The sequence below is a fragment of the Sapajus apella genome, unplaced genomic scaffold, assembly GCF_009761245.1.
Source record: "Sapajus apella isolate SASKATOON/1434 unplaced genomic scaffold, GSC_monkey_1.0 scaffold18, whole genome shotgun sequence".
In the NCBI taxonomy this organism is placed as follows: domain Eukaryota; kingdom Metazoa; phylum Chordata; class Mammalia; order Primates; family Cebidae; genus Sapajus; species Sapajus apella.
Window position 1 is genome coordinate 11921788 of NW_022436958.1, and position 12364 is coordinate 11934151.

The 12364-nt window shown below is 35.5% G+C and overlaps 1 protein-coding gene across 10 annotated transcripts in view; it reads right to left on the reverse strand.

The window, feature by feature from the left end:
- ORC4 (origin recognition complex subunit 4) overlaps window positions 1-12364 on the reverse strand; it is a 69041-nt gene that overhangs the window by 38601 nt on the left and 18076 nt on the right. For 6 of the 10 annotated variants that reach the window (XM_032286248.1, XM_032286246.1, XM_032286253.1 and 3 more), the window contains exon 2: window positions 1274-1347. The exons of 3 other annotated variants lie outside the window; for them this stretch is intronic. In XM_032286248.1, coding sequence (XP_032142139.1) covers window positions 1274-1330 — 57 coding nt within the window. In that variant the 5' untranslated portion in view covers window positions 1331-1347. Of the gene's footprint in view, window positions 1-1273; window positions 1348-3249; window positions 4101-12364 lie in introns of those variants that run through there. One more of the 10 variants, XM_032286250.1, reaches the window with a different exon arrangement.

Below are 12364 nucleotides of genomic sequence, written 5' to 3' on the forward strand. Positions count from 1 at the left end.
AAAAAAAAAAAAAAAAAAAAAAAAAAAAAAAAAAAAAAAAATTGAAAAAGGCAATTATCTATAACACAAATAGGCTTTGTACAGGTAATAGCTAATATCTGTAAAATATATATAAAAGAACATATATATATGCACTCAACTAATGATAATATGTATTCCTCTACCTAGATGAGATCAAAAGAAAAAACTCAACCCTTTCCTTAAAAACACTCATACACAAAACCTCATTAAAGTCTCTTAATGGCAGTAACTATATGTAAAATATAAGCTAGATATTAAGGAATTAAAGTTGTAGTGACTAGTTAGAAGGTTCACAAATCCCAAAGTGATCTAGCATGGAAGTTAAATAGGTATATACATGTATTGAAATTAATTCAGCTGTACTTGAAGGATTTGAGCACTTTACATACAAAGATACATAACAGCATATCTCAGTTAAATTTTTTGTTTTTTTAGAAATAGAGTTAAACAACTTCCTTCAAAAAGAAAGCCAAGTCTTATAAAGGAAAACAGTAACATTTAATTTTTGTTTAAAAACTAAATGTAGTTCAGGTCAAGCTAGATAAATACAAATGCCAGGGTAGAAATATCATGCTCATTTCCCTACTAGACTGTAAGCTTCTTAAGGAAGAGACATACAGCGAGATGCCCAGCCCTTGGAATACAGTATGCACTTCTGATAACATTAATTATAAAAACACTCAACAGATGAGGAATGGAACAGAACTTCCTCAACTTAATAAAGGGCATCTATGAAAAGCCCTACAGCTAACATCATACATAATGGTGAAAGACTGAATGCTGTCCCTCTAAGATGAAAACATGGACCAGAATGTCCATTCTTCCCATTCCTGTTCAACATTTTAAAGACAGTACAAGCCAGGGCAATTAGGCAAGAAGAGGTGGTAAAAAGGCATCAAGATTGGAAAGAAAAAAGTAAAAGTTAGAATTCTAACCACCCAGGCTTAATAAGGATAAAATCAAATTGTAGTATAAAACACTAATATTAAAAACACCAATATGAACTGACATAAAGGGTAGAGAACAATCATAACAACAACAAAATCTGTTGGTCCACATTTAATTTTGACAGAGTTTAGAAAATTCTGCTTCCAGATGATTTTTCTTATAAACTTGTATTGATATCTCCTTAAGGATAAAAGAGTGATTCTTCTTATGTGTTAAAGGGAAAATTCAAGTTAAGATGATAACTATTTATCTGAACACCTTTACAGGGTAACAGGTCTTGAGATTAATGAAAATACATACTAACCTGTGAAAGGCACTCTGCGTGAATTAAGTTGTTACTCTTTGATTTACGACTGCTCATTTCAGCAAATTCAAATCCTGTAAAAAATTAGCATAAATATTATAAACATAGTGACTTAAAGAGATTACTTAAGAATCTACTATTCTAGAATTAAAATAAATACAAGTTTTTAACTGTAAAAAATGATCAAACCTTAAGACCTTCCAAATCTTTAATGGCTTCATTTTGTCCAAGCACAGGCTTATTCAACACTCTCATACCACCCTTCAGGCACACCTGGTTTTATTGTGCTTGGCTTTCATGTGCTTTGCAGACAGTGTAATTTCTTTTTTTAAAGCAAACTGAAGGTTTGTAGCAACTCTGTGTCCAAGTTGATAGGCACCATTTTTCAAACACCATGTTTCCATCTTGTGTCTGCTGGCATTTTTTAGCAATAAGGTATTTTAAAATTAAGTATGTACATTTTTTTAGACAGTACTATTGCACACTTAATAGACTAGTATAGTGTAAATATAAATATATGCACTGAGAAAAGTCTTGTGTGATTCACTTTATTGTGATATTTGTTTCACTGCAGTGGTCTGGAACTGAACCTATAATACCTCCAAGCATGTATGTGGTTTTTAGAGCTACTCCCCTCTTTCCATTAAATCTTCTATTCACTTTCCCTTGCTTTCTTTTTCTTTTTCTAACTTATATGCTTTCTTTATGTCCCACCCATCCATCCCCAGGATAATTCCTTATAGAAAACCCTCCCTTTCTTGCTCCATTCACCAACCACACCAAAAAAAAAAAAAAAAAAATCATTAAAGACTAGGTTAAATGCCTCTGTTTAAACACTCATAAGTGCCTGTATTTCTCTTTATTATAGAATTATTTTAAACAAAATTATCTGATTGCTAGTGTTTCCAAATTGAGGATTTTTTTTATATTCTAAGCATTGTAGCATAATGCCCAAAATAAAGTTGGCAATGAATAACTGGAATGAAAAAATATATATACTAATGAAAAATATATAAATTTTGTAAAATTCTCCTCAAGGGTACCATACTCATAGAAAAATGCCTCTGAGTATAAGATCTAATTTTCTTAGCACTGATTTCCTATAGGAGTACTTTAACAGGCAATAACAGCCTAAGCAGTGTTTACTTAGGTATCAGGGATTGCTACAAATGCTTTGCATTTATCAACTCATTTAATCCTCAGAATTGCCCTATGGAATAACTACTATTATAATCCTCCCTTAAGATTAGAAGACACAGAAAGGCTAAGTATCTTGACCAAAATCGAAAAGCTTGTAAATGGAAGAGCTGGGATTTAGATCAAGTTAACTACTTTTTTTTTTTAAAAGTGTATTCTGATCTTATCTAATCTCCAGAAGGAACGCAGCTTTGCTGACACCCTGAATTTAGCCCAGTGAAAGCCATTTTGGAACTTTTTTTTTACCACCAGGACTCATAAAACTCAAGAAAACCTAATTTATCATCTAATCACCAATGATTGACATTATTATAATGTGAGAAAGAAGGCAGCAAAAGGAAATAGGAGGATCTTCAGCTTGTGGAGGCCCAAACAGCAACAATAATTTCACAGCCACCCCAGACAAAAGTGTCTTTTTGTTAGCCTTGAGATTCAGGCAGGAGTTTATGAAATCCCAGTGGGGCCCAAGACCTGGGAAAGTCAATTTGAGGGCAGATCTTTGTTCAAGTGACAGACTTCCCAACTGTGGTCCAGGCTCCAGACTTGGAAAGGGCCCTGTCCTCCAGAGGGCTTAGCTAGAACCTGACAGGACCTTGTTACCAGGGCCTATAGCAGGATGTGAACCCTATCTGGTCCCTTGGTAGACTGGACTTTTTCTAAGACCTAGGTCTGTACAGGAGATGAAGATATGCATAGAAAAGATCTGTTATCAGGTGTGTAGATGGTGTGGCTTTCTCTCTGAACCTGGGAGGGCTCCTACTGAATCACTGAGTAGATACCTGAGCAGGCAGTATTGTCCTAGTCCTCAGTCACCAAAAGTCCTCTGGCTCCAGGCTTCCTAATTGAAAATTAAATAATAGCATCCTCTTTCTTAGAAGAAAAGTGGTCTTCTTAGCTGCCTTAGGATACCTTTTAGCAGTCTTTTCTGTATAAAGTTTTATTTTATTCCATTTAAGTTTTTATTTTTCCTAATGAGTGTTATGAGAGGGAAAAAACCTTTTTAGCAACATAAAATATCCTCAACGCTGGTTTATGATGCTCTTCACCATCAGCCAAAATCTGAAATCACAAGGAACTATGTAATAATTGTCTCCTAGAAAATAAGGCTAATTAAAATGTAAAAAAGAGAAAAGGCTTTTGCAGTATGTTTTATTTTGTAGAACTATATTAGTTATCTTACAGTATTGTTAGAATTAAAAGATATTTTTATCCACTTCATGAATTAAGAAAGCATTACTCAGAAAAGCTAAATAAATGTCCACAGTTCCAAGGCAGGTATCTAATCTGCCTCTTTGTATCAAATATAAATCAGGTAAGCTATTAAGATCATTCATTTTTTCTTCATTTCGGGCTATCATTCATAAAAGAAACAGCAAACACTCCACTATTGTGTCTACCTTATAATCTACATAAATTTTGACCGTAAATAAAGTTTTAGTCCAAAGGTTATTTTGACATCTCGCTCTTTCATGTAATGGTCAAGTATCTACTACATAATAAATATTTCGAAGACAATTCTGACAGGACAGATGAGATAAGCTTCAGACATTTGCAAACTGCATATCTGACAAAAGATCTGTATCTAAAAAACATTCAAAACTCAATAATAAAAAAAGAAGCAATCAAATTAGAAAATTGGCAAATCACATAAGTAGACCTTTCACCAAAGAAGATATGCAAGTGGCAAATAAGCATATGGAAAGATGGCTTTAGTTTCCAGCATTGCTTAAAGATATATTTTCACTAAACTGAAAGAAAAATTTTTACTGGAATGACATTTCAAATGATACAGAAAATGAAAACATTTTGAAAAAGGATTAAATAAAATGTTTATTCTACATAGACTATAGTTAGTAAGACAATCTAGTAGCTACAAGTCAATGCCAGACCATCTCAATCGATGTAACCCAACTTTTCAGTGTTTACTTATTACGGGGCTCTGTGACAAGCACTATGGGGAAGATGACAAATATAAAATTTGGTATCTATCTTAAAAAAAACTTACAATAGGCCTGGCGTGGTGGCCCATGATTGTAATCCCAACACTTTGGGAGGCTGAGGCAGGTGGATCATGAGGTCAAAAGATCGAGACTATCCTGGCCAACATGGGGAAACCCTGTCTCCACTAAAAATACAAAAATTGGCTGGGTGTGGTGGCATGCACCTATAGTCACAGCTACATGGAAGGCTGAGGCAAGAGAATTGCTTGGACCTGGGAGGCGGAGGTATCAGTGAGCCAAGATCGTGCCACTGCACTCCAGTCTGGCAACAGAGCAAGATGCCATCTGGAAACAAAAGCAAAAACAAAAACAAAAACAAAACAACCTTACAATTTGTTGGAATAATATATAGGTGTATGTGTATGAGTACATATGTATCTCCCACAGATAAGGCAGGATCAGCATAAAGCAAAGGATAAACTCATAGGGTTAGTAAAGAAAAAGACCTTAAAAAAGAAAAAAAAAACAACAGTACTACCTATAGAAGTGGAAATGAACACATAGATTTTAAATGACCTGCCCAAGATGACACAGCTTACTTAATAGCAGTGGTAGCTGTTAGGTCTACTGATTCCCAATCAGGTTAGTTAGTCTCAAGTGGCATGAAAAAAAAAAAAAAAAACTGTGAATATCTGAAAAGTTATCAAAATAATCACTGGACTTTTCTTCAGGAGACAAAAAATAGCAGATGAATACATTCTGAAAGAACATGGTTAGTATACCAGATGTTCAAGACTGATAATTCACTTCTCTTTCAATGTTTATGTAAACAATCTGTATTTTTTGGTAGATGTTCTTATTTTTAAGATCATAAAGTTTCTTCCCAACACAAAAAGGAACACATGTTTAGTACAGAAACTCTGGAATTTCAATAAGGAATTGTGCAGATACAATGGTACAAAATGGAATCAGAGAATCTTTCTCCTCTATCTAATAAAGCAAAACAAAAAATTGTTAAACAGAAATATCTTAGTAGTACCTAAATAAAGAGAACAAAACAAGGCTAGAATTCTACAGGAGTTCTCCATGGCTCCTAACCTTAACCTCACTCTTAAAAGCTATATTGGCATGAATAAAATCTCCCAAATTCTCACCAATATATCAAATATGAAAAGAAGAAAATTGATAAAAATCCTAATCCAATTTTTTAGCCTTTTTAAGCCTAAAAAAAGAATTTGTTGGGCCTCCAAGCTGAAAACCACCTACAAGGGAGAAAAAAATGCTAAAATATGGTGTGATAATATGTATAAAGTTCTGAGAGAGAGACCAAGCAAAGATGCCACTCACATATAAAGGTAACAGGTATAGCCATATCAAATAAGAATGAATTTATTTAGTACACAGAGCAAATAGAGCGTTGAGTGGAAAATTAGCTGGGTATGGTGGCATGCGCCTGTAATCCCAGCTACTCAGGAGGCTGAGGCAGGAGAATCACTTGAACCTGGGAGGCGGAAACTGCAGTGTGCCAAGATTGTGCCACTGTACTCCAGCCTGGTGACAGAGTGAGACACCCTCTTTAACAAAAACAAAGACAAAAAAAAAGCCTTGTGTGGAGTGTGTTGTTGGGGAGGATACGGGGAACTCAATAACAAAATCCAGCCAATTAAAGCATAAATCAGAACACAATTTTACACACACACACACATATACACACACACACGAGCTTTGAATCCACTAAAATAAAGAACTAAAACCAAAAAATGGTAAATAATTATAGTATCAAAACAGGTGGAAATGTAAGTCTTTACAGAGTGAAAATAATCAACAAAATTGAAAAAAAAGGCATGAAAGCAGAAGATTACCAATTTCATTTTTCAGAGTAGAAAAATAATGTCTAAACTGAAAACATGAAGTACCTTGCACAGCTAGAAACTTTTTTTAACCTAAGACTGAGATCTTAAAAAAAAAATCTCTTGGGTTTAATAAATATCTGAAGTCCAGCAATTCCTATAATTTTTATTAGGTTAAAAATGTGGCATGCCTACACAGATATACACACACATACTTTCTAACCAAAATGGATTCTATTTCATAATATTTGTCACTTAAAAGAACATAAACTTCCTATATATATATATAATATAAATAAAATACATATGCACGCACAAAGTATATTTACATATATTTTAAATTATTTTTTCTATAGCTACCTTAAGGTGAAAAAACAAAAATAAGAATTAGTGAATCAAATTGTTTAAGAAAAAGAACCATGTACCTCAGCTGGATAATAAAAAATACTCTAGTATTATGAGCATCTTACTAGTAAGACGAGCAGGAGCTATTAACGCTGTGTACCAAAAAAAGCATTTACAAAAGAAAACAGGTGTGAACATGCCCTATTTATTTAGTTTCAAAGTTGTTCAAGGACAGGTCAAAGAGGCAAGAGATAAGTGATTTTTTCTATCTTGCATATCAATGGTCAGTAAGGTAGCTGGTACAAAATAACCCTCTAGAATACAAAAGTACTGTAAACTGTTTATCTAATAAATACTTGTCTAAAAATACGAAATAAATTAAGCTTAACTAACATTTAATATATAAGTTGAAATATCTTTACTTGGTCTCCGTACCAGCAGGTCAAGTCATGTTGCTAAGAGCAACTCAGAAGTCCTAAGGAAAGAATTCAAGATCAATAACAAGAAGGGGTTCCAAGTGGCATCATCACATACATATTCATTTACTTTCAGCTCATTAATACAATGTAGGTATGTAGATCCAGTTTGGAGACAATACTGAATCTAACTGACTTGCTTTTTTTTTTTGAGACAGAGTCTCAAAAAAATTGCACCTGTAATCCCAGCCAGGGTGATTATAGGCACTCTGGCTGTAATGCAGTGTTGCAGTCTTGGCTCACTCCAACCTCCACCTCCTGGGTTCAAGCAATTCTCCTGCCACTGTCTCTTGAGTATCTGGGATTACAGGTGTGTGCCACCATGCTCGGCTAATTTTGGTATTTTTAGTAGAGATGGGGGTTTCACCTTGTCGGCAGGCCGGTCTCAAACTCCTGACTTCAGGTGATCCACCCACCTCAGCCTCCCAAAGTGCTGGGATTATAGGCGTGAACCACCACGCCCAGCCTCACTTGCTGAATTTGAAGATTTTATTATTTTTTAAATGTAAGTGAAATAATTTCAGCCTGTTTCAACTGCCGCTCTTTCCATACACCACGTTCCAAGAACAACTAACTTATATCAAGTTTTTCTTAGTTTAGAAGAACTAAGCCGGGCGCGGTGGCTCACGCCTGTAATCCCAGCACTTTGGGAGGCCGAGGCGGGTGGATCACGAGGTCAGGAGATCGAGACCATCCTGGTCAACACGGTGAAACCCCGTCTCTACTAAAAAGACAAAAAACTAGCTGGGCATGGTGGCGCGTGCCTGTAATCCCAGCTACTCAGGAGGCTGAGGCAGGAGAATTGCCTGAACCCAGGAGGCGGAGGTTGCGGTGAGCCGAAATCGCGCCATTGCACTCCAGCCTGGGTAACACGAGTGAAACCCCGTCTCAAAAAAAAAAAAAAAAAAAAAAAGAAGAACTAACACATCAAGAGAAGATGAAAGTGGCTAACAATTCCTACAAAAACCTTGGTAAAATTGGTGAATGAGACTGAAAAATATAATTTAAAAACACACAAATGATCATGTATTATTTTCTTTAACAGCCTTATTTTGAGGCAAAACCGTACAGCTCCAGCAGATGGGGGCATTACTTTGTGAAGAGAACTCCTAGTAAATTAAAAAGATGTTTAATGCTGCTCTCTTTCCAGATGGTGGCAGAAGAAAACACCAAAAACAGTACCACCACCCTCTTCCCTTTATTAGAAAAAAGTTAAAATACAAATTCTAATACTGTTTACCTAGGACCTAACTCTATACAGCTAACATTTTTCAAAGAAGAATAAGCATGGACAAAAGGTCAGAACTTTGCTTCTCTTCAGTTAGATAAAATGTTCTTGATTTGCTAGCTAAACAGTCAAATAATATAAAATGAAAGGTATTAGGAGAAATTTGTAGGTGGTTTCCAGTTTTGTTAAGGTCCTTTGAGATGAAACTTAGGCAAGAAAAATACATTTAAGCTGTTTTTCAGCCCATCAGAATTAGTTTTCACTGTTTCTTTCCCCTCAGTTACATTGTTTGCACAGAGGTAAAAATTAAAATAGAGTTAAAAGAATGAGTGGGGATGAGGGAAATAAGGGACAATAGTGATATGAATTCCAATAAGTAAACTTAGTTCTTTCTAAAGAGATCAGCTTTTCTAGAGAAAAGATGAGGAAAAGGTACAATCCCAAAACATGTTTGATTAAGATCAGTACTTTGGGTAAGATCTGGAATGAAAAAGAGGGAATAAAACAGAAAAAAAAGGATGAGAACAGCCAGATTTCATCTGCCTTTTGGTTTATAATCTTCAACTCATGTCTTATTTTTCTACTTATGCATATAGTAAAATGTACAAAGTCATCCAGTCTCTTCAGCCAATACTCTAAATAGTATAAACAAAAAACAAGTTCACTTAATAACCAGTCGTTTAATTTGGGCTAGAATTCAATGAGAAAACCATTCCTACAAAGACTTGCAGTACTAGCATGGTTTAAATTAAACAGAAACCTTTAATCCACTTCATCAGAGGCCATGAGGCTTATTTTCTATACAGGGTAAGACAGAAGAAATCTACCTTGGGGACGCCAGACATAGCAGAAGGTGAGGGTACTGACAAGAAAAGCTTTGAAAGGGAGGAGAGGATTAAGAGAGTGTTTATATATTGAATGTTGAGACTCTCCAGCTCTCTTCTTTCACATAGTTCTCATAGGACTGGCAATCAGATTTACACCCTAAAGCAGGGTTTCTCAGGATAAGCTGGCATTTTAAACTCAATTTTTCTTCATTGTTGGAACTGTCTATGCACTGTAGGATGTAACAAGACCCTCAGATTCTACACCAGTTTTCAGTAGCAACCCACCTGTGACAATCAAATAAGTCTCTAGACACTGCTGAATTTCTCTTAGGGGGTCAAATCATCCCATGTGAGAATCACTGGCCTAGAGGCTGAAGATTGAAATTCTCTTCTTATTAGACTCTTATTAGCCCTAGAAAAAAGCCTTCCAAATACCTAAAGATGACATCAGGGATTTCCAGCCATATTCACAGAGCTCTAAAATAGCTTTCTAAAGCCTTTAACATAAATTTGAACATACAATCAAGGATCACTATATAGCTGAGGAAAGTGTCCAGATTAAAAAGACCAAAACATATTAGCAGAAAGAATAATTTGGAAAAAATAGAGAAAGCAGGAAGAAATAAATTAAAAAAAAAAAAAAAAAATTTTAACTAAATTCATAGAAAGAAAAAAATCACAGGATATAATAAGAAAATTATATAGAGATCAAAAAGGGCCTTTTGGAAATTAAAAGTATGACAGCAAAAATGAAAATCTCAAAAGTTTGAAAAAGGTAAATTTTCCAGAAATTACGAAGAAAGAAAAAAAAAAAAAAGACAAAAAATGACATTAAAAAATAGGTCTAAGAAGTAGAATGTCTAATTAGGGTTCCAGAACCAAAAACAGAGGCAAGAAAATTAAAGAAAAAAATATGAGAAACTTTCCCAGAGTTGATGGACACAAATTGTCAGACTGAAAGTACCCATTAAATGCATGGCAAAGTGAATGACTATAGACTCTAAGTCACATCATTGTTACATTTCAGAACTCTAGAAACAACAAAAAGAAACATCTGATAAGCTTCAAAATGTGATTGTGTAATCTTCAAGAGAGGAGATAAAAGCGTTCTGTAGAGTGATGGAAGAAAGGCTTCCAATTTTATATCAGATGCTATGAATTCCTTCAGAGCTCTTAAGAAGAACAATTTCACCCTCATAATTCAACACCCAGATAAACTAATAGCTAGGGTAAAATAAAGACACTTACATAAATATAATATCACAAAACATTTGCCTTTCAGAAAGCTACTAGAAACTGGAATAAACCAAGAGAGTACACAAGCCAAAGGATTACATAGAACATAGGAAGCAGAGGATACGGTGCGCGGTGGCTCACGCCTGTAATCCCAGCACTTTGGGAGGCCGAGGCGGGTGGATCACGAGATCAAGAGATCGAGACCATCCTGGTCAACATGGTGAAACCCCGTCTCTACTAAAAAAATACAAAAAATTAACTGGGCATGGTGGCTCCTGCCTGTAATCCAGGCTACTCAGGAGGCTGAGGCAGGAGAATTGCCTGAACCCAGGAGGCGGAGGTTGCGGTGAGCTGAGATCGCGCCATTGCACTCCAGCCTGGGTAACAAGAGCGAAACTCCGTCTCAAAAAAAATGGGCCAAAATTGAAGCAGATCAGAATTATCTGGGAGAAATTTCTTGATAATGGTTAAACTGCTAAAATTACTTGATACCTTTGTATATATGGTGAGGCTACTTTGACAAACAGCAGATAGTTTGAGTCTGAACTAATAATAAATATTTAGAATTATACAAATGCTAAATAGTTGTATATGAAAAACTAAGCTATTAATGGGAAGATGGGGGAATGGATCAGATGTTTGTGGAAAAAAGGTAAATTTACATCACCAATAGCAAGTCAAGAGATAATGCCTAAAAGTGAAAAACAGGCGATTGCAACATAAAAGGTTAGAGATACAGAGGTATATACCAAAAGAATATGCCAAAAATAGTTTTAGAAGTATTTACCTCCAGATGAGGAAAACTGGGGTAGTGACAGCCACTGTGCCTAACATCACAGCTCTTCTGGGACTAAGCAAAGTAAGGGAAAAAGGCCCAATTTACTGCACCATGATATCAACCTGAAGAAAAATATCCTAGAGAACCTAACCTGTGACAAAAAGCATAAACTATTTTTAATAATAAGCCATGAGGAAGCAATGAAATTTTAAGTATGTGTTTTTTTACATTTGCAACAGTTAAAAGAAAAAGAGAAAGAGAAGAACAGGCTGCTTAAAAAGTATTTTCTAATTTCATTAACTTGGCTTCATATATTCCAGAGCAAATGTTAATTTAAAAATTTAAAGCCCATCAGACTAACAGCAGATCTCTCTGCAGAAACCCTATAAAACCAGAAGAGAGTGGGGGCCAGTATTCCATATTCTTTTTTTTTTTTTGAGACAGAGTTCCACTCTTGTTGCCCAGGCTGTAGTGCAGTGGCACAATCTCAGTTCATGGCATCCTCCACTGCCTGGGTTCAAGCGATTCCTCTGCCTCAGCCTCCTGAGCAGCTGGGACTACAGGTGCACACCACCATGCCTGACTAATTTTTTTTTGTATTTTCAGTAGAGATGGGGTTTCACCAGGATGGTCTTGATTTCCTGACCTCGTGATCTGCCCGCCTCAGCCTCCCAAATTGCTGGCTTTACAGGCGTGAGCCATTGCACCTGGCCATATTCCACATTCTTAAAGAAAAGAATTTTCAATCCAAATTCCACATCCAGCCAAACTAAGATTCACAAGCAAAGAAGAAATAAAAGTCTTTACAGACAAGCAAATGTTGAGAGATTCTGTCACCACCAGGTCTGCCTTACAAGAGCTCCTGAATGAAGCACTAAATATGGAAAGGAAAAAATCTGTACCAGCCAATGCAAAAACATACAAATTGTAAAGACCATCAACACTATGAAAAAACTGATATAACTAATGGGCAAAATAACTAGGTAGCATCAAAATGACAGGATCAACATCACACATAACAATATTAACCTTAAATGTAAATGGGCAAAATGCCCCAATTAAGACACAGACTGGCAAATTGGATAGAGTCAAGACCCATCATTGTGCTGTATTCAGGAGACCCATCTCACCCACAAAGACACACATAGGCTCAAAATAAAGGGATGAAGAAATATTCACCAAGCAAATGGAAAGCAAAAAAAAAAAAAAAAAAA